Source organism: Sodiomyces alcalophilus (assembly GCF_042370955.1).
Source record: "Sodiomyces alcalophilus JCM 7366 unplaced genomic scaffold ACRALscaffold_3, whole genome shotgun sequence".
Lineage (NCBI taxonomy): Eukaryota > Fungi > Ascomycota > Sordariomycetes > Glomerellales > Plectosphaerellaceae > Sodiomyces > Sodiomyces alcalophilus.
Window position 1 is genome coordinate 2,207,081 of NW_027263534.1, and position 25,001 is coordinate 2,232,081.

At 55.0% G+C, this 25,001-nt stretch overlaps 12 protein-coding genes across 12 annotated transcripts; 6 read left to right on the forward strand and 6 right to left on the reverse strand.

The window, feature by feature from the left end:
* Positions 1 to 59: 59 nt before the first annotated feature.
* On the reverse strand, positions 60 to 2,411 carry ACRALDRAFT_1041484 (uncharacterized protein). The gene is made up of 3 exons (XM_071015218.1): positions 1,886 to 2,411; positions 535 to 1,808; positions 60 to 464 (listed from the first exon to the last, which is right to left on the reverse strand). The coding sequence occupies exons 1-3, from the start codon at positions 1,989 to 1,991 to the stop codon at positions 282 to 284; spliced, it is 1,563 nt and encodes a 520-aa protein (XP_070876047.1). The 5' UTR covers positions 1,992 to 2,411; the 3' UTR covers positions 60 to 281.
* Positions 2,017 to 3,608, forward strand: ACRALDRAFT_2018678 (uncharacterized protein; the record flags this gene model as incomplete). The annotated part of the gene is made up of 13 exons (XM_071019942.1): positions 2,017 to 2,022; positions 2,057 to 2,091; positions 2,133 to 2,165; positions 2,206 to 2,417; positions 2,480 to 2,557; positions 2,594 to 2,687; positions 2,734 to 2,749; positions 2,782 to 2,952; positions 2,985 to 3,045; positions 3,087 to 3,100; positions 3,154 to 3,242; positions 3,364 to 3,422; positions 3,484 to 3,608. The coding sequence occupies 13 exons, from the start codon at positions 2,017 to 2,019 to the stop codon at positions 3,606 to 3,608; spliced, it is 993 nt and encodes a 330-aa protein (XP_070876048.1).
* ACRALDRAFT_1081047 (uncharacterized protein) lies at positions 3,411 to 4,948 on the forward strand. The gene is made up of 2 exons (XM_071019101.1): positions 3,411 to 4,062; positions 4,136 to 4,948. Exons 1-2 carry the CDS (start codon positions 3,659 to 3,661, stop codon positions 4,452 to 4,454), a joined length of 723 nt encoding a protein of 240 aa, XP_070876049.1. The 5' UTR covers positions 3,411 to 3,658; the 3' UTR covers positions 4,455 to 4,948.
* Positions 4,922 to 6,402, reverse strand: ACRALDRAFT_1081048 (uncharacterized protein). Its single transcript, XM_071019102.1, has 2 exons — positions 5,559 to 6,402; positions 4,922 to 5,415 (listed from the first exon to the last, which is right to left on the reverse strand). The coding sequence occupies exons 1-2, from the start codon at positions 6,051 to 6,053 to the stop codon at positions 4,966 to 4,968; spliced, it is 945 nt and encodes a 314-aa protein (XP_070876050.1). The 5' UTR covers positions 6,054 to 6,402; the 3' UTR covers positions 4,922 to 4,965.
* Positions 6,403 to 7,819: 1,417 nt separating this feature from the next.
* Positions 7,820 to 10,079, forward strand: ACRALDRAFT_1041488 (uncharacterized protein). Its single transcript, XM_071015219.1, has 4 exons — positions 7,820 to 8,222; positions 8,280 to 9,339; positions 9,408 to 9,569; positions 9,622 to 10,079. The coding sequence occupies exons 1-4, from the start codon at positions 8,167 to 8,169 to the stop codon at positions 9,781 to 9,783; spliced, it is 1,440 nt and encodes a 479-aa protein (XP_070876051.1). The 5' UTR covers positions 7,820 to 8,166; the 3' UTR covers positions 9,784 to 10,079.
* Positions 10,080 to 10,819: 740 nt separating this feature from the next.
* On the reverse strand, positions 10,820 to 13,244 carry ACRALDRAFT_1075748 (uncharacterized protein). Its single transcript, XM_071018427.1, has 2 exons — positions 11,880 to 13,244; positions 10,820 to 11,817 (listed from the first exon to the last, which is right to left on the reverse strand). Exons 1-2 carry the CDS (start codon positions 12,619 to 12,621, stop codon positions 11,303 to 11,305), a joined length of 1,257 nt encoding a protein of 418 aa, XP_070876052.1. The 5' UTR covers positions 12,622 to 13,244; the 3' UTR covers positions 10,820 to 11,302.
* Positions 13,245 to 14,217: 973 nt separating this feature from the next.
* Positions 14,218 to 15,775, forward strand: ACRALDRAFT_208924 (uncharacterized protein; the record flags this gene model as incomplete). Its single annotated transcript, XM_071022535.1, has 12 exons — positions 14,218 to 14,316; positions 14,345 to 14,483; positions 14,508 to 14,606; positions 14,665 to 14,732; positions 14,768 to 14,782; positions 14,864 to 14,900; positions 14,937 to 15,113; positions 15,153 to 15,180; positions 15,215 to 15,369; positions 15,416 to 15,601; positions 15,634 to 15,691; positions 15,739 to 15,775. The coding sequence occupies 12 exons, from the start codon at positions 14,218 to 14,220 to the stop codon at positions 15,773 to 15,775; spliced, it is 1,098 nt and encodes a 365-aa protein (XP_070876053.1).
* A 23-nt stretch (positions 15,776 to 15,798) lies between these two features.
* ACRALDRAFT_208925 (uncharacterized protein) lies at positions 15,799 to 16,750 on the reverse strand (the record flags this gene model as incomplete). The annotated part of the gene is made up of 6 exons (XM_071022536.1): positions 15,799 to 15,822; positions 15,916 to 16,142; positions 16,168 to 16,257; positions 16,313 to 16,428; positions 16,539 to 16,596; positions 16,705 to 16,750. The coding sequence occupies 6 exons, from the start codon at positions 16,748 to 16,750 to the stop codon at positions 15,799 to 15,801; spliced, it is 561 nt and encodes a 186-aa protein (XP_070876054.1).
* A 1,645-nt stretch (positions 16,751 to 18,395) lies between these two features.
* Positions 18,396 to 20,217, forward strand: ACRALDRAFT_1056133 (uncharacterized protein; the record flags this gene model as incomplete). Its single annotated transcript, XM_071015869.1, has 2 exons — positions 18,396 to 19,893; positions 19,952 to 20,217. 2 exons carry the CDS (start codon positions 18,396 to 18,398, stop codon positions 20,215 to 20,217), a joined length of 1,764 nt encoding a protein of 587 aa, XP_070876055.1.
* Positions 20,218 to 21,413: 1,196 nt separating this feature from the next.
* Positions 21,414 to 22,082, forward strand: ACRALDRAFT_2073267 (uncharacterized protein; the record flags this gene model as incomplete). Its single annotated transcript, XM_071022219.1, has 1 exon — positions 21,414 to 22,082. A coding segment is annotated over one exon (669 nt), but the record flags the coding sequence as incomplete, so codon positions are not given.
* Positions 22,083 to 22,554: 472 nt separating this feature from the next.
* On the reverse strand, positions 22,555 to 23,632 carry ACRALDRAFT_1069701 (uncharacterized protein; the record flags this gene model as incomplete). The annotated part of the gene is made up of 2 exons (XM_071017692.1): positions 22,555 to 23,245; positions 23,364 to 23,632. 2 exons carry the CDS (start codon positions 23,630 to 23,632, stop codon positions 22,555 to 22,557), a joined length of 960 nt encoding a protein of 319 aa, XP_070876057.1.
* Positions 23,633 to 23,665: 33 nt separating this feature from the next.
* ACRALDRAFT_2018688 (uncharacterized protein) lies at positions 23,666 to 24,876 on the reverse strand (the record flags this gene model as incomplete). The annotated part of the gene is made up of 8 exons (XM_071019943.1): positions 23,666 to 23,900; positions 23,972 to 24,080; positions 24,167 to 24,188; positions 24,240 to 24,473; positions 24,528 to 24,609; positions 24,636 to 24,733; positions 24,765 to 24,783; positions 24,842 to 24,876. The coding sequence occupies 8 exons, from the start codon at positions 24,874 to 24,876 to the stop codon at positions 23,666 to 23,668; spliced, it is 834 nt and encodes a 277-aa protein (XP_070876058.1).
* Positions 24,877 to 25,001: the final 125 nt, after the last annotated feature.

The window sequence follows — 25,001 nt, forward strand, 5'->3', positions numbered from 1 at the left end:
TATTACATCGTCGCACGACCTGATAGAAATGACTTGGCAAAAGAGAAACCTGCAGTCCAATCGGAAAAGAAACAAAATGTCTCAAGTTGGGTAGTAGTAAAAGTCAATGGTATTATCTGGGGAAAACAAGCCAGCAAAAACTTGGATGCTCGCCCGAATCATCGCCGTATCTCCCTCCAAGTAGGCATCTCCCGCTCACTCCAGCGCATGTCGGCCGCTTTCAACTATATCACTCCGCCTCACTGCCTCACTACCTCGCATCACGCTCAATCCACGGACCACTACGCATTGGGAGGCACGTTGGGTGCATTGGCCGCTGTCTCGGCGGCGGCGTCGTGGTGGGAGGAGCCAAAGGCGCTCCGCTTGCTACGTTTCTTGGTGTCCTTTTCCTTCTTGATGGCGGCATCGGCGACGAGTTGTTCGAAGACGAGGTAGTCTCCTTCTTCTTCGGGGGATCGTTGGGCCTGTGAACGCGTGTTAAGAGAGGAGCGAACAAAAGAAAAAAAAAAGAAAAAAAAAAGGAAAGGAAAATACCTTGAGGAAAATCTCGCCAATAATGACAAGCGCCTCGGCCCTCTGCAGCCGCTTGGCCAGGGGCACCTTCTTATCGTACAGCACCTGGTCGCAGACCTCGCGGAGGACGCTCTGAATCTCAAACTTGCTCCCGCGCCAGGCGGCGTTGAGGATCTTGCCGGTGACGCGGCGCTCCAGCTCGGCCTTGCGCTCGTCGGACCAGTCGTCGCCGCCCTGCTCCTCCATGCGCGCCATCTCCTCGATGGTCTGCTGGGCCTCGATGGCGCTGCTGATGGTGCCCCACGTCTCCTTGACGAGGGTGCCCTTGTCGCGGACGCGGGAGAAGAAGCCGCCGAGCCCGAGGAACTTTTGCGACCGCAGCAGCGCCGTCGCCTTGCTCACGTAGGTGTGGCCGATGGCGTGCAATATGTCGAGCCCGAAGCTCTCCATCTTCATGTTCTCGACGTGCAGCCGCATCTTCTCCTGGAACGACGTCGTCACCGCCGCGCCCCGGTCCGTCTCGGTCCACACGCTGACGCGGTCGACGAGCTTGCGGGACAGCGTGTCGACGCGCTCCTGCCGCACGCGCGCCCTCTCCTTCTCGAGCGCCGCCAGCTGGTCGCGCTGCTCCTGGGACAGGCCGCCCTTTTTGCTGCGCTCCTTGCGGCGTAGTGATTCCTCCGTCTCGGGGGCGCTGGCGTCGACGGTTTCGTCCGACGGTCGGTCCATGAGCGCGGGCCGGATGGGAATCTGCGTTCGGCGGGAGGCGGAGGTGGCGGAAGGGCTGGGGGAGGGGGTGCGCGGTGGTAGCGGCGGGGCGTTGGGATCGGTCGGGGGGGTTGCAGATGACTTGTCTTCCTCGACGACGACGGCGGGAGGTGGAGCGGCCGAAGGCGCGTCTTTCATGCTCTCCTTGATGGCTTCTTCTGTTCCCGGGAATTCGGTGTCATCTGCAGCTTTGCCGGGCGTCGCAGTGCTGGGGCCAGCCTCGTCAGCGGCAGCAGCAGCAGCAGCTTCCCTTTCCTTTTCTTGCTCCTCCATCTCTTGAGTCGTAATCTCCATGGTGGCAGTGAGGTCCTTCATGAGACTAATCTCGCCGATCCAGTCGATAAAGGCGTCGCCACCAAAGATGGAGCTGAAGAACTCGGCAGGATCGACAAAGCCCTCGGACGGCTTGGCATAGTCCTTTCCGAACTTGTCGTACGTGGCACGGAGGTCATTGTCGGAGAGCACCTGGTAGGCCTCGCCGATTTCCTGGAATTTCTCGTGGGCGGTAGGGTCATTCGGGTTCTTGTCTGTCGGGCGGAAGTCAGCTCAGGAGACGGGGGGGAGGTGCGAAATCTCGAAAGGGGGAAGAGAAGAATGGGCGAACCTGGGTGGTGGATGATGGCCATTCTCCGGTATGCCTTTTTGATTTCCAACTCGGTGGCGGTCGGTTGCACGCCGAGCGTGTCATAGTAGGCCGTGTCCGCAACCATGGTTGCAGCAGATATCGAGGCTTTTATGGGGGTGTATTAGGAGAGGCAGCGCTGGCGACACAAAGGGAGTTGGAATACGAAAAGCGGCGAAGCGGCAAGGGTGATGAATGGTGGTTATCTCGTCGTGGGTTTTGGTGATAGACAGGCAGTGGTGCTGGTGATAATCAGCGGTGCGTCTGCTTGATGGGTAATTTTATTTGACCGCGGTGTTGAGGACGACGACTTTCTGGAGGGGAGTTCACAGGCAGGACCAGGACCCTGGCGGTCTGTTTTTTTACGCACGCCCCACCGCATTACGTCGGCCTGGCCACTCGAGCCACGAGCCACGAGCCACGAGCCACGACGCCACGGCAGTACGTACGTTGTACTCTTACGAAGACACGTGCAACGGAGGAAAGGTTCTGTCCAAGTACCTGGCATACAAATGTAAGACTTTCAAGCGGTACCTGATAAGTAGGTAATTACCTTATAAACACCATGGACCGTAGTTGTATTGTTAGTGGCTGCCTACCATTCGCCCGATAACGGGCTTCAATTGCGTACGAAGTACTTGGTAATGCTGTGCCGTCGGAGGGCATTGATACGTTGATGTTTGGACATAGCGCATACTTGCCAATTCCATGGCCAGGACGACAGCGACCGGACATATATGGCGAAATCTTCATGGGGCTTCAAGAAGAAACCAATATCGCCCATGTTCTTGGATAGTTATATGAACTTACAGTCGACTATGTTCTTGTAGCACCCAACCCCAGATAGTCACACAGGTATCGTCGCTGTGATGGCCAAGCAATGTCGACGCTATGTACACGTGTATGTGGCTGTGCTGTTTGTGCCTTGCCATCCCGAAGATACTGATTACAGACGTTCCATGGCTATGCTGGAAATTAATCCCCTCTCAATCGTTGCAGATTACACTCCTCGCTCTCTCGCGTTTCCCACTGCAAGCAGAACCGAACCTGTGACCACGGATTTCACACTCATTTCGGTTAGCCCGATCGGGCTTTCGGTATCACAGGTCCATCAATGGGTAGCAGTCTATCGGGTCCGTTCAGTCTTGGACTCGGTGTTATTCGAGATTTCCATACACTTTAGTCTTTACCACGAGAGTGAAGATAACCAGCAAGAATCAATATACGAATAATGTACTTCGTAGGCCTAGGACGGACCGCCGTCTTGGTTATTATGTTGGTCGCCCAAGGTGGTACATACAACCATGTACCTAGGTACTCTGGTGGATGAGACAATCTTGTACAACGTACTAAGTACACGGCGGTGGCTCCTTTAGGCTAGCGGGTTTGCCCGACCATAGGGCTGTTAAACAGCAGCGCTTACCGTAGCAGGCCCCAACACCCCCTATACACAACGATAGTGGCCTCATTGGTCAGGCCCCTCTTCCCACCATGGCAATGGGGATCACCCGAACCCCTTGTCCTGGACGGCTCGTACAAAGAGTTTTTAGGCGCCCGTTTGATGGATCAACAAAATGCAGTGACTGTCCCGCCTTTGCCTGCCTCCCTCCTATCGTTCTCTCTTCTCGTCCGCCCTCTCCTCACCCCTCCGCGACACTTTACCGGACTCGCCCTCGACAGTCGCTGGACAATAATCCGCTTTTGAGAACGAGACCGAAGACCAAGACGAAGAAATAAAGGGAAAGGGAAAAGAAAATGACGCCAAAACACTATGTCATCGGCCACTCGTCGCCGTTCCGCAAAAGCATCCTGATCCCCTTCTGGGTGGTCCGCGTCCTGGTCATGTGCATCAACGCCGTCCTCCTCGGCATTGCCCTCGCCGGCCTGGCCGCTCTCCGCGACGAGATCGAGGGCGAGATCGACCTGGGCATAAGCTACGGCGCCGCCGTCGCCGTCTTCGCCGTCAACCTCGTCATCGTCCTCTTCTGCCTCGTCCTCGACATTATCAGCATCATCAAGCGCGCCACCCGCACCCTGAGCCCGCGCTTCTTCCTCATCACCAACGTCATCCAGTGCACCATATGGACCGTGCTGTTCATTCTGAGCTTCATCGGCCAGGGACGGCTGGGGGCCGGTGTTGCCGTCAGCGTGATTGTCTAGTGAGTCCCCCTCTTTCGTCCTCCCCATCTCTTTACATCCTCCTCGACACAAACCGGACTAACGACTTCTTAGCATCTCCTTCCTCGGCATGCTCATCTACGCCGGCATCATTTACCACAGGTTCCGCAAGGGCCGCCTCACGTACCTCCCCGCCGGCCAGGTGGACCCCAGCCACGTCCAGAACCAGGGCCCCGCCCCGTACGGACACTACGGCCAATACAACATGTACCCGCCGCCCTACCCACCCGCCGAGAATCACTACAAACAGCCCGACTACGAGCTGTCGACTCAGTACACCTACGGCCAGCAGCCTTCCCCGTCCGCCTGGCCACAGGCCCAGAACCAGACCCAGTATCCCCCGCCGCACCCACAGAACAATATCTACCAGTGAACCATGTCAGCGCTGGGCCGGGGGGAGTTGGGAACGGAAACGTACTTTGTAAGCGTCCGGGAAAGGAGGGTTCGTCTTTTTGTTCTTGCGACGGGATCAGAATCTGCCAGGCGTTCGGGTCTAGATTGGTGGTGTACATTTATGGGTAATCGATATCATGCAATATATATGATCGGCTGTCGATGGATGGGAGCTACAGCCTCTCCAAATGCAAGTACGATGGTATGGAGGGGGGCAAAGGAGCGCCCTGGAACGGTTGCGTCTGTCGTCCATATGCCCATGCCCATGCTTGCTATGCTTCCTAACGAAACGCCGCCGCTCGAGGTTTGTAAAGCCACATGTACTCCAAGCTTTCAGACTGGCCGTGAAAATGTCCCGCGTTGTAACGCCCTTTCCCTCTCGCATGAAATGCAACTCGCCCGCTTTCTCACAACCTTGCCGTTTCTTCGATTTAATTACCCAAGGACAGCAGTGATCTCTCTCTCTCTCTCTCTCTCTCTCTCTCTCTCTCTCACTGAATACCGGCCGCCTTCATTCGCTCGAAACAGGCCCGATACGCCTCGTGAATCTCGGGCACCTCGTAGCCGTATTCCTTGAGCTTCTTGGTCAGTTTGGTGGTATCCAGCATGCAGTTGCTGCGTCCGGCCTTGATGACGCCGGCCTGCTCCTCGAGCGTAAAGTTCTTCCACGTAAAGTCCGGCCGTAAAATCTCCCTGAACAAGGTGAGCACCTGGTTGTGGGAGATGGCGCCGGGGTTGGTAAAGTTGTAGACCCCCGTCTCGTTGTGCTCGGCCAGCAGGATCGACGCCGGTAGCAGGTCGTGCAGCACCGTGTTGCTGTTGGGAATGTCGACCACGCGCTCGTACTTGGAGATCTTGGTGACGAAATTCCGCGGATGCAAGTCGTCGCTGACGGGCATGCGGAGTCGGAGAATGAGACAGTTGCTGTAGTTCTTCATGATCTGTAAGAGAAAATCGTCGCGGGGGGCCGGGTTCGGGTTAGCTACTGAAATGTTCTATCCCTACTCACTCCATCGCAAAAATATCCTCCAACTCGGTCATTTCAAGGACTACCGCCGAGTAGAGAGGAGGGGAAAAATCTTACGGCCTCGACATGACCCTTGGTGGCTGAATAGACGCTTCCCGTGAAATTGGGAGGATCTGTCTCGAGGAACCCCGGCCCGCCGATGGGATGGGCCTCGTCGTACTGGTAGATGCACCCCGTGGCGAAGACGGTGCAGTGTATGCCGCGGAGGAAGCACGTGTCGGCCAGGTTCAGGGTGCCGATGGCGTTGGAACGGATGGTGGTCTCCTTGTTGTCCTCGCACCAGTCCACGTTGGGGCGGCCTGTGATGCCGGCCGCGTTGAGGACGTGGGTGGGCTGGACGCGGTCTAGCTCGGCCAGCACGGCCTCGCGGTTCTCCATGCGGACGGTGGTGGTGTGTACGTCCTTGCCCTGATTTTCGAGGTAGGTCTTGAGGTGGCCGGCGACCCAGCCCTCGCCTCCCCAGATGAGGAAGCGCGGGGTTGGGCGGTCGTTGGTGGCACGGGTGGCATCGCCGCTTGAGGCGCCGCTGGTGGAGCCGTTGATGAGAGCCATGGTGAAGTAGGCGTGCGGTGCAGGAAGTGGTTACGAGACGTATTGAACTGAGATGGAGTCGAGTCTCGACCTGAAACTACCCAGAGTCGGTTCGGTTGGAATGTGGAATCAAAGCGAACGGAGACCCGGGAGACGTGCAGCAAAGACCCGAGATGCCCGAGGACTGTCTACAAGGCCCAACTCGAATCGTAGTATCGCACACCGGAGAGGGGTAGGGGGCGGTGAGTTCGGAGGACGTAACACAAAGGATGACGTTTGGGATGTCGGGTCAGTGGATCACCAGGAGCTGAGAGTCTGAGCCTGAGATGGGATATAAAAAGGAAGGGATTGGGAAATGCGCCGAATATATAAAGTCGGGAAGACTGCGATGTACGTGTAGGTACACTGGACGATGTGCGGGTGCGTGTTGGGGTACAAAGGTGAGCAGGAGATGTAGTGTACCGTACCTTTTAGTCTCACATGAGAATACCACCACAGTTGCTTTGCGGTTGTACGTTGTAGGTACGGACGGAAAGCGCAGGTGGCAAGAAAGCTACCTGACATGAACAACAGGGACATTATAGGGGCCGCGAGGCCTAACCCCAGTAAATTGGATACGATGCGACCTGGAGCTTAGCAGGAACGATGCAAACTATCTGCAAGCGAAGATGGAGGACGGGATTCGTACTTTGTACTACCTTGGGCAATTACGTTGTACCTAGTCAAGCATGAGAGCCCTTTCTATTGTAAAGACATCTACGTACGTTGTACAGATTGGCATTTCGGTAGATGCAAAAGTTGGGTGCATGGGATTCTTGTCCTAGCACCACATCTTGATGGTTCTATTCGTAGACCGTTTCCTCATTTTGCCCCTGGAGACCCTGTCCTCCTCTCCGCCACGGAGTCTATCCCAGGAACCCCCCACTCATACTTGTTCTCCGCCTCAAATTGGCCCCTTTTGAGGCTGGCGCTATTGCTCCTTCTCACCATCGCGACGCCTCCTCCGTGTGCGCTACGGTGGCAATTCGAAAGAGAGACCATGAGGCAGGGAGGCAGCGGACGCAGTTCTATTAAATTGCTTATCGACAGCTGCGGCTCTTTCTCCCCACTCGAGACGTGATGCCCGCCAGCCCCCGGACTACCGAAGCGACGCGTCACAGATCACCGTCTCCGAGACTCGTGAGCGTCTTGTCACGGAATGGAGTACGACTCCGTACTGGTAAAGAATAACCTCAGGCCGATGGATGTCCATCTCGTGTGGCTTATATAGATCAATCATACCTACTATAAATGCCAAATTGTCCCGAACCAAAGTGACAGACGGCAAAGGAGGCTGCGCGTCAGGTGGCTGGCGACAACCGTGTTTGCTCCCAAGTGCACTCCTTCGTACGGCATGGCATTCAAAAGAGGAAGGACCACACGCAGTATCCAACGTATTTTGACAAGTCAATCATAGTACTGTTGTAGGCTGTTGATTTCGTTGGTCCTGAAACTGAAGACCAACTGTGAGAAGTGTCCTGTTCACAACGAATACCTAGGTACCTAGGTACCTCGAATGACGCCCCTGACTGGCCAATTGCTCGCTTAGCGGCTCCACCTACACCGAATCTGCGGACACCTAATAAAAACGCGCCAACCAGTCCACCACAACGCCCACACTCTCTCTCTTCACCGCGTCGACCATTCAGAAGCCTCCATTGGCCCCACTTCCCACCTGGCCCTCTCCGTTGTATGGAGAAATCCTTTTCCTCCTGAAATCTCTCTCCTGCCTTGCCTCGTGATGTAAACTCCTCCCTATTTCCTTGTTGGTTCTATTTGTCTCTCCATCCTTTTTACCAGGCCATTGTTCTGATAATTCGACCTGGATACCCTCACAAATAAGCACGAAATTCTTAATCACTGGCTCTCTCTACTCAACAAGCCCCTGAGCCATTTACTCTTCGACCTGGTCCTAATAAGAAACACGCACTACATCTTGCGCACAAAACCAGATCCCCTTACACTTTGCATCTCCTTTGTGGCTCTTCCTCCTTCACTCACCTGTTCTGGCTTAAGAACCCCGTTGTTTACGCGTTTCCGCGCGTCTTCCTCAACTTCGCCGGCATTCCTTTGCCGCGACCCAGGTGCTGCAACCATGGGCATCATCTATTACCTTTTCCATCCCAACCAGCTACGGTCCATCATTCAATGGTACGCTGCAGACCTCCCACCTTTGCTTCATGATACCTTGCTGACAGAGACCCCCAGGAAAGTATGGCATGACCCCGTTCACAAGCGTAACCCCGAAAAAGAGTCCCCCACTCTGCGGGCATGCTTTGACTACCTCAACAAAACAAGCCGGAGCTTTTCATCCGTCATTCAGGAGCTCAACCCAGAACTCGTCGTGCCCATCTGTCTCTTCTACCTCGTCCTCCGTGGCCTCGACACCATCGAGGATGACATGACCATCCCCATCGAGAAGAAGGAGCCCCTCCTTCGGAACTTTGACAAGAACATGGAAATCGACGGCTGGACCTTTACCGAGAACGGTCCCGACGAGAAGGACCGTGATCTCCTCGTCCACTTTGACGTTGTCATCACCGAGCTCAAGAAGATCAAGAAGCCCTACTACGATATCATCAAGGACATCACCGTCAAGATGAGCAACGGAATGGCCGATTACGTCCTCAACGCCGAACACAACGAGAACGGCGTCATGACCGTCACCGAATACGAGCTGTACTGCCACTACGTCGCCGGCCTCGTCGGCGAGGGCCTCACCCGCCTCTTCGTCGAGGGCGAGCTCGCCAACCCCCGCCTCAAAGACCGCCCCGAGCTCACCGAGTCGATGGGCCAGTTCCTCCAAAAGACCAACATCATCCGTGACGTCCACGAGGACTACCTCGACAAGCGGCGCTTCTGGCCCAAGGAGATCTGGAGCAAGTACGTCGACACGTGGGATGACCTGTTCAAGCCGGAACACCGCGACAAGGCCCTCAACTGCAGCTCCGAGATGGTCCTCAACGCCCTCAAGCACGCCGAGGACTGCCTCTTTTACATGGCCGGCATGCGCGACCAGAGCGTCTTCAACTTTGTCGCCATTCCGCAGACCATGGCCATCGCCACCATGGAGCTCGTGTTCCGCAACCCGGACATCTTTGACAAGCATATCAAGATCACAAAGGGCGACGCTTGTCAGCTCATGATGGAGTCGACCCAGAACCTCCACGTCGTGTGCGAGGTGTTCCGGCGATACGTCCGCAGGATCCACAAGAAGAACGACCCCCGCGACCCCAACTTTATCGCCATCAGTGCGCAGTGCGGCAAGGTGAGGACTCCGAACACCAGTAACCACAGCCCTTCCACGACAAACCAACTAACCCGATGCGTGAATAGATCGAGCAGTTCATCGAGACCCTGTACCCCAGGCAAGACCCGAAGAAGCTCGCAGAAGCAATGCGAAAGAAGAAGACGGGCGATCCCATGGCCGACCCCGGCGAAAGTGCCATCTTGCTGGGCGTGGCCCTGATCACCCTCGTCTGCATTTCTGGCATTATGGTACGTGCTCGCACTGTTGCTTCCAACCACCATCTAACTTTTTGTCCCTCAGATCGGCGTGGCTATCTACCTTGGCGCGAGTTTCGACACATTATGGCCGTCCTCCGTCAAAAAGTCGTACTTTTGGCCCGGCATGGGTTCTGAGGGAGAGAGCTCGAGCTCCCTGCTATCGTCAGCATCAGCGACACCAACCATCGAGCGTTCCGAGCTGTAACGGGCGGAGTTCACTGCCTCTCATATTCGCCATGCCCACCATGTCATGAAGGAGTTAACGGTTTGCTTTTTTTTTTTTTCTATTCGCTGGTCAGTGTCGAGCACACGCCATTTAACTATACTAATGGTTTATGTATATCTAATACCACCATCCACCACTTTTTGGTGGTTCTCTTCTGCAGCCAGAAGTCCCCTGTCTACTACCCCTTGCTGCTGACCTTTTGCATCCAGCCTTGCGTCGTGTCTCGGTTCTTGCAGGCACTCCACATTCCGCCCGGCTGCCGACATGCTCCAGTGACTTGAGACAGGCCTGTCTCGCACCCGTGAATGTATGCTAGCACCGATGTCAGATTGCAATCCAGTCCCACCTCCTCGGAGGTGGTCATGGCTGTGGTTGTGCCGAAGAAGTGCTGATAGCGAACCCTACCGCAAAGACCCCGTCTGCCATGGCGGGTACGGGGCGGGCTTTTCCTGGATACCACGGGTTGGGCCTTTTGCTTCCGGCTTGCAAACATTTTTCCGTTTCTTTTCCCCTTTTCTTTGACTTTTGAACATACACTCATTTATTCGTCCGGTATTCCGACAGGCGACCCCCTGGAAGGGATGCAGCTGCGACACACCGGACCTGTGAATAATTAGATAGATGTGAGCCACTTTTCCAGTATAAGAGCCTGCATATCAACTTAGCAACCCACTTGCCCTTTGTTGCCCGTAGATATATTGTGGCTACGGAACTCCGAAATACCTGACTGCCTTCAATACCATGTCGATTCTCACGCTGGCGGTTAGTAAGGACAGGACGGATCATCAAGGAATTGTCCTGCTGTGTTGTCGACTGACAGAAATGGTGACGACTAATCGTTTGCAGCTTCTCGTTGTACGTACACTCTACGAGTATGAAGTCTTGGTTCCAAGCCGTCGTTCGTCGTTCAAACTACCAATTATTCGGAAAGTGTTCCTGTCAATCTGTCAAGACAAGACGGTTGGCAGTGCGCCGACATGGCGGTGTTATATAACGGAGTACATGTATGTTATGAATCCACTAACACATCAGGATCCAACTAGCTCTATTCCTGATGATACTCTCTGGGCCGTTCGTTTTCCTTTCTCATGACGGTACCAGCGCCATACATCGCCGACTGGCCAGTGGAGACATCTCCCATCCAGGCCAAAGTAGAGGTATGTAGCCAGACAAGGCAATATAGGTATGTACACATGAATCGGAACTATGATTTTTATTTTATTTTGCTCTCTTTTCTCACCCGTCTGTTAGGGCACCAAGTGTTCACCCTCACCAATCTCCAACAGAGAAAAGGTAGGGCATAATAATCCTCCATCGTCTGCGTCATTTATTCGAGCTTATACCGAGCCCTTATGTCCTAGACCTATATTCGAAAAGATCTCGCATTGCAATATATACAATAAAATGCAAGAACATGCCGGACCCTTCCTCCATTGCAGGCGGCTCATCTGAATTGCCAACGTGTCAACCTCTCAGCGACACAACGTGACTATCCGCACTATAGGTTTCCGTTGTTGGCAATGAGGTTCGTGGTACCCTGGACGTTGTTCAGGACACGGCCCGGGCTAGCCTCGGCGAGCTGAAGAAGGCGGGCGGTGACGGCATCGGGATCGCTGATGTTCTCGAGAGCCATGAGGTAGGCAGCGAGACCGGCCACGTGAGGGGAAGCCATGGAGGTGCCGCTGAGGGTATCGTTGGCGACCCTGGAGCGGATGCCGGCAGAGAGCACGTTGACGCCGGCGGCAAAGATGTCGACGTCGGGGCCGTGGTTGGAGAAGCGGGCCTTGCGGTCGTTGAGGGCGTCGATGGCGCCGACGGTGATGGCGCTGGGGGCCGAGGCGGGCGATGAGTTCCCGGCGTCCTGGTTCTCGTTCCCTGCGGCGACGACGCAGACGACGCCGAGGTCGTGGAGGGCCTCGACGGCGCGGTTGACTGCGTTGGAGCGGGGGCCGCCGAGGGACATGTTCATCACGGCCTTGCCGCGGAGGTTCCTGCGCTGTACGTCATTGGCGACTGGGTCTGTTAGCATGAAGTAAAAGAAGAGAGGGAAAAAAGGAGGAGAAAGGAGGACGTACTAAACTGCAGGCCGTCCAGGACACCAGAGTTGGAACCAGAGCCGTCACCATCCAGCACCTTGACAGCAACAACGTTTGCGTTCTTAGCGACGCCGTAGGTCTGGCCGGCGGCGGTGCCAGCGACGTGGGTACCGTGGCCATTCTCGTCCTCGTCGATCTGGTCGACGGTGTTGATGCCCCACGTGGCGCGGCCCGTAAACTCGGAATGGTCGATGCGCACTCCGGTATCGACGACGTAGATGGTGACGTCCTCGCCGGCCGAGGTGTCAAACACGTAATTGTTCCCGCGGCCCGGTCCGGCGTTGGACAGGCGGGCGAGGCCCGGCTGGGCATTCAGCTGGGCGACGGTGGCGGTGAGGTGGACTTTGGTGTCGGCCTCGACGTAGGCGACCTCGGGCTCGGCCATGATTTCCATGATCATGGCCTCGTCGGACTCGAGGGTCAGGGCGCGCCAGCCGTTCATGGAGAGGGAGTGGACTTTGGTGCTGAGGAGCTTGCCGTGGAGACCGCGCTTTCCGAGGTTGCGGCGCTTGACAAAGTCCATGACCTCGGCCTGCCTAAAGTCGATGGCATCGTCGCCAAAGGTGTTGTTGTAGACGACGATGTAGCGGTTGGGGATGATGTCGGCGGAATTGGCGTTCGAGACGGGGATGCCCAGGAAGCTTCCCGGCTGCGGGATCACCGCAGCCAGGGCTGTGAGGGGCAGGAGGAGAGCCGTTAGGACATTGAAGAAGCGAGCCATGGCAGCGGTTGTCGAAGAGAAAGTCGCAGCGGTGTGTGGACGAGAATCGGGAAGTGGTCGAGTGGTGTACTAAGTGTGGAATACCGCGGGGTGAAGTGAAGAACGGGGTTGAATCGGAGGCTAGCTCGTCGATGGATAACAACCGGATGAAGAAGGAATGAAGAAGGGGTGTAGTGAAGTTGAAGAATAGAAGACTATACGTCTATATGAAGCAGAAGTCTGATTGATCTCTGATAGTGAACGACACGAAGGTAAAACGAGACTGTAGGAACCAGTCCGAGGAACAGACTCGTCTTGAGATGGGGCGTAGCAAGCGAACGGCGTAGCAGCCAAGAGTGCGTAGAGCGAGTCGTCGGTCGAAGCCGAAAGGCGAAAAGGCGCTATTCCTACGAGGAGAAAAACGCGAGTCAAGATGTGGCAGGAACTGACGTCTCCGAAGCTCGGCGGACGACGATCGAGGGCAGTCTGGGGCAGCTAGCTTTCGTGCAGTCCGGCTGACTAGGATCCCACGGAACGAGCAAGTCGAAGTGAAATAAAATGAATAGATAAAAAGAAAAAGAATTGACGCGCAAAAAGTGTACGGTCAAAGGGAGAGGGTGAGAGAAGAGGTAGGAGAAGAAACGAAGCACGAAGACGGGGCGAGAGAAAGAGAGAAGAGAGAGAGAGACAGAGAAAAAACGAGGTCACGAAAAGCGGCGGTTCCTCGACTTACTTGTATTTTTACTGGAGAAGACAATGGCCAGGGGTTGAGACGCAGACTCGATCAGATGGACGCAGGAGAGCGGCTAGCCTGGTCGAGTCGAAATCCATGACCCTGATCCTGGGCTGGGCGAACTTGGCCGCGTTGTACGTTGTATGGTTCACCATGATAAGAATCGGAGGTTATTGTTCCTGGTCCAGAGTGGGAAATACATGTACCCAATGACGGGAGAATGGAGTAAAGAGGAATAATGCGACCCTCATACACACAATACGTCGTTGAGCCATTCAGGGGTGAAAGGTGAAGAAGGAGGGCAAAGTGAAGTCAAAGTGAAGACGACAGGACCGTTAGTGGACGAGACGAGCGGTGCAGGTACGTACCAGGCGCTAAGCAGCTCATGCTTCCCGGGGGTGGCGTACGCTAGCGTCCACTCAAAACACCGACTCCCGGGTACGTACCCCAGTGCCCCTGGAACGAAGCAGGTACAGGCTAGGTCTACACTTCTGATTGGCCGGGAGCCCAAACAGCTCACCCTAGGGCGATCCGGCCCCTGTCTAGGGCGAGGTCCGGCTGGTCTGGTTCCCAACCTCAAACACCCAGCCGGAATTGGAAAGAGGGTCCGATGCGATGCGATAGGTACCCTTGGTAAATCCAAAGCGGCATCAACGCCGGGAGGTACGTTGTACGTTGTAGAGCAGGTATCCACGGGGCGTCCGTACGGCCTTAGCAGTATAGCGGTCTTGGGGAGAAGATGCAAGAAAGAAAGAAAAGACAGGAAAGGAATATCATGTTTGACAAGAAAGAGAAACGGGATTACGAAGTATATCACTTACTCGGCCGATGGAACGGGAATTCGCGGATGAATTCTAGAATAAGCCCGTACTAATCATGGAAGAATGAATAGCGATGCCGAGGAGGCTCGGCCACATAGTCTGATATCTTTGCATCAAAGCTGCCATTGTCGATACCTCCGCGACATCATCGGCCTACGACCGGTCAATAGTGTAGGTCGGGGTCTGCAAGATCGACAACGAACAATTACGGGGAATAGACAATCTGCCGCAACTTCGCCTGGACATCTGTACGCCAGACTCGGGAGACGCTTCGTGTCGCGATATAATCACCCATTCCAACCCAAAATCTGATGCCCCGACCTCCCCAAGTCCTGCCCCAAGAGCGTTATGAGATGGTAACGACAGCACTAGTACCGTCCTCGAGCGCGCAGCTCCCACCTCGTCGCAGACGCCGTTACATCGCATGGAGACAGGATGGATGCGCGGAGATGGTTAGGGAAATGGCAGAGTAGACTACTTTACTTGTAACGCTCAACGTCAACTCGGCAGAGAAACGAAGCACTCTTCTAGACAAAGTGGTCGGTCGTGGGATTAACTACAGCGTACATTATTTCCAAGTCTGTTCTTCCTTTCCTTCACGACTCCGGCACAGCCAATCGGCGCACGAGTCTTTCACTATAGGCTAGCCTATGTATAGTCGAGCCTCTATAGCCTATAGCCTCTGCACCCGTCCATCGGAAACATGCAGTGCCTCGCCACCGCCATTGGTCAGCAGAGGGTCCTTTGTAAGTGGAACGGGGAATTGTGAAACAAAGCCTCAGATGCTTCTCGCGATGCCTTTGCTTCAGATTTGACAGGCATTCTAAGAAGGGACGCTGGCCTCGACGGATGCCCTCCTCCGTACGAACATTTTCATCTTCACAACGTCGTCTTTTTGAACGCCGGGAAGGAGCTGGCCTGGACTGGTCTCCCCCAGGGCTGGGACCAAGAACGGAGCCGTGAGCTCGAACCATAGCCATGTGATGCGACCTCGACAGTCAGGGGTTGTGTTGTATCGACCCAGAGGTAAAGAGGGTGGATTATTCGAGCGCTTGATGAGCTGCGAGGACTCGAGCTCAAGTTCCTACTATATGTTCCTCTCATGCCAAAACATGATCTGGCCTCGGCATGCTAACGCGGAGTGTTTCTACGTTGACCGAACGGTCCACGGCATTCGGGCCCGTCTCCATTCCCGTCGAACGATGCCGTACGAGTGTACGTTGTACTTTGACTTTAGACGGTTGTGCTGCGACAGCCACAGCGTTAGATTCCCAAGAAAAGGAGTCTCTCCGGGATTCGATCCGTCTGGGTATTTCCTCATTCATCTACGGAGGATGCGAAAGTGGAAAGTCTGCCTTGAAGATCGCAGGCTATGATACCAGGCCTCAATGCCTTGCCGACACGCAATTTGCCCCAATGTCTGTAGCTAGGACGCACTTTGGTCTTCGTGCCTAGGTATGTTCGTGGTGAATGGGCAAGTAGCAATCATGTCGCGCCTGGTCAAGCTTATCGGCCAGCTGCTTTCTCGTTCAGGTTCGTTGGGCGTTGCTCGTTGTGTCGGCCGGGGCCTTTTATGTTTCGCAGTATGGTTATGGATGCCTCTGCTGTCGCACTCATCTGACGTTTTTCAAAGCCAGTCATGATTCATCGTCCTCTATCATATTGAACCTCATGCCGAGCCACAGCATCACGGCAGTATGCCCGGATATATCTGCGCGAGATAAGGCTGGGCAGGGTTCTGGGGAAATATAGGACGCACACGCGACAGGCACTCACAATCCCCCATCTTGGTACCGTTGTGACGAGGTGGTTGCTTTGGCATCCGGGGATGGCTGTCCGAAGCATGAGAATGAAAGCATCAAATCCAGACAATGTTTTTCTGGCATTGACGCCTGGGTCACTGCCAGTCCATATCTCTGGTGTGAGCTGTGGACGAACCTTGGCTGCCAGCTTCCCTGCCGCCGTGACGAGGTCATGTGGAAACGTTTCTGAGAACAGGAGGACATCGACCACCTTGCAGGCCAAGTGACACGTCGTGCGACAGCGTCAAATAATTCGTGGCGATGCACGAGCAAGGAGATTCCATGATAGGCTCCTCTGCCGCTCGTAGCCACGAAGTACACGCGTGGTTATACATACCCAGGATCTTCCCGTGTACTCCAAAGGATACGACGGTGTTCATTTATTCCCAGGCGGGCTGGATGAAGTCGCATGTCTTGGGCAGAGTGCGAGTCATCTTGCTCGAATGAAGATTTGGACTTGTTTGACGAAGTCCTCCCGATCAGAAATTCAGGTACCTTAGGTATAAGAGCAACTGAATTACCTAAGTATTCGCCCATTGGTGATAAGTCTACCTACTTGGGTCTATAATGTAATCGCCTCACGTCGGCAGGTCGACGATATTTGTTCCAACACAAGTACCTACCTGATCATTCCACGGTACTCGTTGTGTCCATTCCAGTGCTGCAACTTTCTTTCCTTTTCCTTTTCCTTTCTTTCTTTTTTCTCCATTTATTCCTTTCTTTTCCTTGCTTCATCTCCCGAGATCACCAATAACACGTTTATAAGTAAAGTCGTTGCTTTTCCAAGGTACCATTCCACACTTCCAGCTTGAGTCTATGGCTTGCTCCGATATACAAGTACCTAGTAGACATTCTCTCTGTATGGCGTACGTAGTAGATTGTACTTATTAATGACACGTAACTGGCACGCGACCCCGCCCCATTTAATTGGCAGTACACCTCTACCAGGGTTTAATAGGTTAGCTCGTATACAAGCCCCATTTCCCTTATATGACTGGATAATGAGAATAAGTGACCCACCTAGGTATAAGTACTTACTTTTGTATGGTATTACCTAGTAAAGATATGTACCTGTACTTATTCAGAAATCCGATTCCATTCCTTTAACACCATAATCAATACCTAGATAATCTGTGTTATCTCTATTCCTCTTAATAGCACTGAACGCACTAAGACTTCTAAGAAGTCACCGTTAATTGCCTCCCCAGCTGCTTTAATAGCTGCTTTTAATTCCTCTCTGCCCATCCACTAAAGCTCCGGATATTAACGATCAATCCAGCTCTTTATAACGAACCAAATACATCGTGATAGCTTCAATTGTTATTCTTTATTGACGTCAGTCTCGTGGCGACATAACGCTTTGTACCTCTCTATATAAAATTATATGGGAAGGTACCGATCGGCAGCGTAATCCAATGAACGGTCGAGATGTGGGGCGAAGTTGCAAACTAACGTATTAAACCCTGGTAGGGGTGTACAACGTAAGCGTGGATCACGTAAAGTGATGGCAACGGCGGCGTCTGCAAGTCGTCCGTGTCTTGTCCAATCTCCCCCCATCCTGGCCCAATTTCCCCTTTGGCCTACGCCTCATTCACCCTCTGTCTGTCCGTGTCCGTTGAATCTGGTCTTTTCCCCTCTCTCCACTGGACTCTTTTTCTCCCCCTTTATCCATTTTGGGTATACAAATGTTGACACGCATTACGATGACTTTGACCTCGCTCATCCGCGGGTGTTGAACAGACGCATCGGAAGAATCTGGTATCGCCGTCATCTACCCTGATCCTGGTCCTTCATTTGGCCCCTCAGTGCTTTTGCCTATCCTGTCGAGCCTCATTTCCCAGCTATCCACCCCCGCTCATTATCTATCACTGGCGCGTACTCTAGACTTACGAGGATCGGCAGCGACCCACCCTGCCATTTGTTTCTTTTGACACCCTTCCATCGCGTCAAACAACTTATCCGTACTTCCTTCAACTTCCAAGGACGACAAACGACAGCGAAGCGACGGCGACGGCGACTTTCACCCGTCAAAGCGACGACTTGTACCCCGTTGGACAAGAAACTCAGGTCGTGCCCCACGCAGGCACCAGAACACGCTCGATTCAACCACCTCGTATCGACCCCGCCTGTCCTGTGACCTTCAAAACACCACTCCACCTACTTCGTACATAACTCCGTATTCTATTACTACAGCGCGCGAGAGGGGAGAAGAATCGGTTCATCAAGTGCCACGAAATGGGCACAGCGTCAAGCCTACCAAATCAGCTTGACGACTTGTTTGTGCTCTAACTAGCCCTACCGAAGCTGCGCGACCCTGCCGCAGCACAAACAAAAGTGTTGCAATCACCAGCCATGATGTCAGATCTTGTCAAAGAAAACGGGTCCCAGGCCGATTGTGACGCTGATCCCGACATCAGGCCTCAAGATCGGAATGCCGCCATGGCCGCACGAAACTCGCGCGTAAACTCCCTTGGAAAGGCTGACGACGAACCGACCCGTATCGCCGTCACCACCATTTTCCCCAACCCCTCCAATCCCTCGTCGAACCCAGTGTCGCCCGGCCCTTCCAGTCCACCGCTCGACCAAACCCGGGACCCCGACTTTGTTCCCCCAGCGCGTCCCAGCAGCACCCCCTTCTTATATCCCGAGCATCGCCATTCCCCGTGCTGCCATTCCCTGTCCTCCCATGAGGACGAACCGGCGAAACCCCAACAAGACGACGACGACGACACTGCCGTCCCCTCCTCGGCCGATGCGACCCAGAAGAATGGCAGCCTGGTCAACCTGCCTCCCGAGATTGTCGAGGTCATCCTGGACCACCTCTTTGGCTACCGCGTGTCGGCCAGCTCGAAAAGCTCCCTGCACATGCACAGCGTCACCAAGAGCTGGAACACGGCGTTACGCCATGCCCGTAGGAAAGAGGTCTCCTCCCTGGCCCTGGTCAGCCCGTCGTGGAGAATATTGGTCCAGCAGCGGCTCTTCCGCCACCTGAAGCTCCGGGCCACCACCGACTACATCGGCATGGTCGCCGTCTTCTTGGCCCACCGGCCCTATCTCCGGTCCTACGTCAAGCACGTCGAGCTCTGGTTCCCCGTCTTCCAGCCCAAACTCGCGTCGCCCACCAGCGGCGCCGGCAGCCCCATGACCCTGCCGTTGCCGCCGGGGAGCAACAGCCCGGGGCCATCCGAGGCAACAACACGCGTCGGGACGACGCCGGAAAAATGTACGCTGGAAGAGGCCTTCATCTTCGTCCACACCGTCCTGCCGGGAGCGGTCGTGCTCACCCTCGAAGGCGGGGAGCGCAGGAAGGCGCCCAAGGTGGTGCACACGTCGTGGGCGAAACCCGGCGAGTCGTATCTGCCCGTCCTGCCGGGCGTGCACACCCTCGTCACCAAGGGGCAGTGGAACCTGCTGCGCACCGACGAGGACTTTAGGGCGCTCCTCTCGTCGCTGCCCAACTTGGCCGAGTGGCACGGGTCCTACAGCAAGCCCAAGTCGAAGAGCTACCTCACCATGTACCGCGCGCTGTCCATGCTGCCGGCGCACCTGCGGAGCCTCCACCTGAACCTGGAGAGCGACTACCGGCGGGAGCTGACGTGCCCGCCGTTCTTCGTCAAGGTGTCCAGCCAGATCCACTTTTGCCTGCGGCTGGCCGAGGCGGCGCTGCCGCTGGAGCACCTGTCGTATACGGGGCGCGTGTGCAAGCTGTTCTTCCTCGCCCTCGCGGCCCGCAGCGACCCGCGCATGAGCAAGATCAAGTCGATCGACTTGACCGTCAAGAACTGCTGCCGGAACCTGCACCAGTACCACGATTCGGGGAGCGGGATCCAGGACATGCAGTTTATTTATTCCCTGGAGCTTCTCGTCGTCGCCGCCATCCGTGCCCTGAGCAAGCTGCCGCGGCTCGAGTACCTGCGCATCCGGTTTGTGGACCTGGGTTAGTTTTGAGCCGGCTCCCCTCGTTGATTTGCAAGGCTAACATGATGACCTGCTAGATTCTCCCGTCCCCCCGCTGAACCCGTATTTCCTGCTCAAAGGCGATACGTGCTGGGGTGTTTGGAGCGACTTTATCCTCGCGGAGCTGCACAAGGCCAGGCCGACTGCGCAGTTTGAAGAATTGAGCGAGTCGTTTGGCGAGATTGGCTATAACAAGGAGGGACGGCTCGTCATCAGCACCGCCCCGACCTCCAAGTCCCAGTTTCGGTCATTGAAGCTGGCCAATTACGCTTTACTATCGGGATCCATTGCCGGCACATCCTGAAATCGTCCAGCTGGTTAGTGGCCGGGACTTCTTCCCTAGGACGCTACCGTTACATTCACAGTATATCCCGACTTGACGACAGCACATGACGACCTCTGCTTTCCTCTTGTCTTTTGTTCTTCCTCTAATTGTGGGCTTGGATGCGAATTGTCCTTTATTTTTTATTTTTTTATTTTATTTACGGAGCATGGGAGCGTGGGACAATCTCTGGAGCTGTGGAAGCTGGGAGAAACATACCCTTTTATGATTTTTGGGCTGGGCGTTTAGGATGTTCGGACACTGGGAAACAGTCTTCTCCTACGTGGGTTTGCACTAATCTGCGAGATGGTACGCCGCACATTTGATATTTACCTACAGAACCATGAAAGCATTCAAGAGGTCCAAGTGACAGTACTGGACGAACTTGGGTCTGCGACTGGAATTGGTCTTTGAACTCACAGGAGGTGACGTACGAATAATTACTTCGTTCAACGTACAACGTACAGTACTTGTCAGGCTTAGTCAGCTAGCGGACTTCTGACTCGGTCGTCTTGTGATCGCCCTCGTGAGACCGATTTCCGCATTTCCGAACCATTCATGGACATGGAGCATCTTCAATATACGAAGTAGACGAGATATTTCTGCGACTTGACTGGATTGCCACCAACGCTTTGCCGGCGGTCCCGGTTGTTTGTGATTCCAAGATACTCTCCATTATTATTCGCCCAGAGTAAGGCCCCTAATTTTCAATCGGCGTTCGTCGTATACTGACTCTATTCCAGGCTTTTGAGGAGGGCCTTTTATTCCATCTTTTCATAATCTCTCCATCTTTAAGGAAACATTTCTTAAACAATTAATACGATTCTCAGTTCATACCGTCACCTGTCACCAACATTGAATACAACTGCTGTTTGACGCCAACCACCATGAAGGAGCAACCGGACGCCGACCAACTCGCCATCAAGACGGCCACCTTTGAAGGACGTCTGCAGCTCAAAGACTTTATGCACACTCCGACTCCCCCGTCGCCTTTACTATCACCCATCCGCCGAAGTCCCCGTCTAGCGCGTCCATCATCCTCACAAACCCATCTGGCCCCATCCTCGTTCTCACGACCAAGTCCTCTCAAGCGCAAACCATCCTCCTACTCATCCACGTCCACATCCGCCGACTCGCCCCTCACCCCGTCCACATCATCCCCCCCCTCCCCCTCCCCGTCACCCCGCAAGAAACCCAAGCGAAAAACCACCTCAGGCTACGTCCCCCCCTCCACCTACGCCCACCTCCCAGGCCTCAGCGACTCCCTGGGCCCCAACCTCCTCATCCTCTTCGTAGGCCTGAACCCGGGCATCCGCACCGCCCAGACAGGCCACGCCTACGCCCACCCGTCCAACCTCTTCTGGAAACTCCTCCACTCGTCCGGCATCACCGACCGCCTCCTCCCGGCCTCGCTGCACGCCACCCTCCCGCACCGCTACACCCTGGGCCTCACCAACATCGTGTCCCGCCCCACCCGCCACGGCGGCGAGCTGCGCCCCGCCGAGCTGGACGCCGGCTTCGCCGCCCTGGAGGACAAGGTGCGCCGCTGCCGCCCCGAGGTCGTCTGCCTCGTCGGCAAGGCCATCTGGGAGAGCGTCGTGCGCGTGCGGCGCGGCCGGCGGCTACGGAAGGACGAGTTTTCCTACGGGTGGCAGGATGAGGCGGAGAACATTGGCGCCATTTGGGGGCAGGGGAGTGGTGAGGAGTGGATGGGTGCGAGGGTATTCGTGTCGAGCAGTACGAGCGGGTTGGCGGCTACCTTGTCCCCGGCAGAGAAGGAGAGGATATGGAAGGAGTTGGGGGATTGGTGTGTGAAGCGGAGGGCGGAGAGGGCGGAGAGGGCTGAGGGGGCTGAGGGGGCCGAGGCAGGGTCATCTCTCGAAGTATGTCTTGAGCCGGAGTGATGGCAATGGGAAGTAGAAATGCATGAGGTGTCGCAATTGTGAGGCGTCCAGTTTGGCTGTCTATAGGTATTGTTGGGTATACGAAGATGTGAAGTATATCCTGTAAAGGAACTTGGCCTCGGTGTACTTGACAGGTTGGAAATATCAACACGCAAAGTACAAAAGCAGGAAAAAAACAAAAAGTAAAAAAAGTCGTGAGTCTTCTTGATGGTATATTCGTACACTCGCCCATCAATCCCAAACGCCCAACTCCGGATATTATAAGAGTAAAGGGGCGCATGGGCATGAGAATTATGTACATTGCCCTGCTCCGCGCAAGACGAAGGGCGCACAACGAAAAGAAAACAAACTAATAAAATAAAAAAGGAAAAGTAAACCAAGCCTGCTAATCCGCCCCATGAAAACACTTGACGCATCACAAACGCCCTAGACCCTGAAGAAGAAGCACGAGGAAAACCACGGAAAGCCGGCTCAAGCCACCACCGTTGGCCACCACCCAAGGCGTCGTACCCGCAGAGGCCGAGTCCTGTGCGTTGGGATCCGTGGCTTCTATGTTGTCGGCGTCGGGATCCATCAGGGTGGTGTCGTTGGGCAGAGTGCCGTTGAGCAGAATGGTGCTCTCGCCCTCGTAGTCGGCGACCTGAATGACCGACGTGTTGAGGTGGGCGTAGGAGCCGTTGCCGATGAGGTCCTCCATGAAGAGGTCGCGCTCCTCTTCGGTCGACGGCTCGTCGCAGCCGCAGGGCAGGTCCTCGGCGCAGCCGCACAGGACGGGCTTGGTCTGCGTCTCGTCGGCCGACTGGTTGAAGAAGGTGTAGTCGGTCTGCCAGGGGTACACGTTGATGCTGCGCTCTTCGTCGTCGTCCTCATCATCGTCGTCATGCCGGCCGGAGCCGTACCCGCTGTAGTACCAGTAGCCGGGCCAGAAGGCGAGGGCGGCACCGGCGAGGGCGAAGGGAACGATGAGCGCGCCGGGACTCCGGCTGCCGGAGCGGAAGGGTACGGCTGCACCCCCTCCGTAGCGTGGGTTCCCGGGGCTGCCGTATCGAGGTTGGGGACCGCTTCCTGTCCTGGTTCGGCCGCCAAACGCACCACCGGTGTTGGGCCTAAAGCGACGAACACCTGTTAGTGAAACTGCCGAGGAAAGCCAAAAAAAAAAAAAAAAAAAAAAAAAAAAAAAAAAAAAAAAAGAGAAAAATTGAGACGCGATGGGTATCGCCTTACCTTGGGGGGGATGAGCCGCCGCCGCGGGAACCGCCTCCGCTTCCAGAGCCGCCACTTCCACCGCGCGAGCCACCGCTTCCACTGCTTCCACCACTTCCACCACGAGAGCCGCCGCCGCGAGAGCCACCACCGCCTCTACCTCCGCCGCCGCCGCCGCCCCTGCGTTTCCATAGCTCTTGGGGGACGGCCTCGGTGTGTTCATTGTCTTGGGCGATGGCGCTGGCCGAGGTCGCCAGGGTGAGGGCGAGGAGGGCAAAGTCGAATCGCATGGTCGCAACTAGGCGCAGCTCAGACCCCGCGTTCTAAAGAGATTGAAGTCGAGAGTCGAGTGAGTCGAGTGTAGATTTCTTGGGATGGCGCAAATTGTGAATACTCTGTACGGTAATGCGGTTGCTAGGCCGATGTTGGTATGTTTGGAAGATCGGGGAGCGAAGAGAGCCGAGAGTAGGGTCCTGGTAGGACGAGGTATTAATAAGTTGGGGTGACGGCCGACTCGTCCGTCTGGGTAGTTCCTTCCAGTGACAGGGATGGTAATGCCTGCAGATGGGAGGCAAAATGGCAAAGGGTAATGGCGACTACAACGTACGTGATTAGTGTGTGCTACCTACCTGGGCAGGTACCTAAAAGGAGGCGGTGCAATCTCCCATTTTGGCTGACAACCGTCGATTTGGATAACGGAAAAACGCCCAAGCCGCGGGTATAAAGTGCCAAGCCACACTATATTGCGCCACGGGTCGTTAAGATTGAGTAAAGAGAAAAAATCTTTAAACCTAGGTACTTGGATGTACACTACGGTTTTACACAGGTACAGTACCTAGGTATGTACTTCGTGGTCATGGCGAGATCAGCGCATGGTCAAGGGAAGAGGACTCAGACGTCAGTGTGGGTAGCAAGTACTTCGTACGCTACAAGTAACGTCCTCTCTTCTTGGCGATACCTGACGTCAGAGTGGACGCCGGTTCGTTGGATTCGTTCATGATGCAAGACCAATGCGAAAGAGCCAAGTAATGCGTCAACAGCCAGGAAGGATGGGGCGATGAATGTCCGCTGTGCCTCTTGCTTGCTGATCGCGGCAATACCTACTGAGGCCCGGCTAAAGTGCGCCTTGGCCTAAAGCGTCCATAGCCCATTCCCTGCATACACTACGTTGTACACTACACGTACAACGTACAAATACGACCATTCTAGAAGGCGCTCATTGACCGCTGCATCCGACTTGCCGACAAAGACTTTATTGGAATTTGGCCTGTGCAACGAGGCAAGGCACATGACCCGTAGGGCTGACAGCGAGTCCGGGGTTGGGTGGAACGCTGGTCAAGCTTGGCCGGGCCCGCGTTGGGTTCCAGGGCACCGTGGGGTGAAGCCCTTCTCTGGTTGGATTATTTGTACGTTGTAAATGACCGTCTTGTGAGGTGCCCATCTCAATGCGTTGGCTGACTCTTCTCGATTTCCTATATTTGTCCAGATACTACACCCACCTAGCCGTTGCTTCCAAGAATAACCAAATTATCATCCGAGATTCAGTTGCAGGAAACGGAAACTAGCATTGTATGTACTGTACCTAGACAATGATGACTAAGAGTGGTTGATAAGAATTGGTGGAGTACTCGAGGTGGTGATAAGAGGAAACACCCAAGG

What these genes read in the sequence shown, in the direction of transcription:
- ACRALDRAFT_1041488 (XM_071015219.1), top strand. Translation starts at nt 8,167, where the DNA reads ATGGGCATCATCTATTACCTTTTCCATCCCAACCAGCTACGGTCCATC. An exon ending in CTACGGTCCATCATTCAATG is followed by an intron (nt 8,223 to 8,279) that starts GTACGCTGCAGA and finishes AGAGACCCCCAG; the next exon opens with GAAAGTATGGCATGACCCCG. An exon ending in TCTGCATTTCTGGCATTATG is followed by an intron (nt 9,570 to 9,621) that starts GTACGTGCTCGC and finishes TTTGTCCCTCAG; the next exon opens with ATCGGCGTGGCTATCTACCT.
- ACRALDRAFT_1075748 (XM_071018427.1), bottom strand. Translation starts at nt 12,621, where the DNA reads ATGGCTCGCTTCTTCAATGTCCTAACGGCTCTCCTCCTGCCCCTCACA. An exon ending in CCTGGACGGCCTGCAGTTTA is followed by an intron (nt 11,818 to 11,879) that starts GTACGTCCTCCT and finishes TAACAGACCCAG; the next exon opens with TCGCCAATGACGTACAGCGC.
- ACRALDRAFT_1081048 (XM_071019102.1), bottom strand. Translation starts at nt 6,053, where the DNA reads ATGGCTCTCATCAACGGCTCCACCAGCGGCGCCTCAAGCGGCGATGCC. An exon ending in CCAAGGGTCATGTCGAGGCC is followed by an intron (nt 5,416 to 5,558) that starts GTAAGATTTTTC and finishes TTTCTCTTACAG; the next exon opens with ATCATGAAGAACTACAGCAA.
- ACRALDRAFT_1081047 (XM_071019101.1), top strand. Translation starts at nt 3,659, where the DNA reads ATGACGCCAAAACACTATGTCATCGGCCACTCGTCGCCGTTCCGCAAA. An exon ending in GCCGTCAGCGTGATTGTCTA is followed by an intron (nt 4,063 to 4,135) that starts GTGAGTCCCCCT and finishes ACGACTTCTTAG; the next exon opens with CATCTCCTTCCTCGGCATGC.
- ACRALDRAFT_1041484 (XM_071015218.1), bottom strand. Translation starts at nt 1,991, where the DNA reads ATGGTTGCGGACACGGCCTACTATGACACGCTCGGCGTGCAACCGACC. An exon ending in GGCCATCATCCACCACCCAG is followed by an intron (nt 1,809 to 1,885) that starts GTTCGCCCATTC and finishes TCCGCCCGACAG; the next exon opens with ACAAGAACCCGAATGACCCT. An exon ending in TTGGCGAGATTTTCCTCAAG is followed by an intron (nt 465 to 534) that starts GTATTTTCCTTT and finishes ACGCGTTCACAG; the next exon opens with GCCCAACGATCCCCCGAAGA.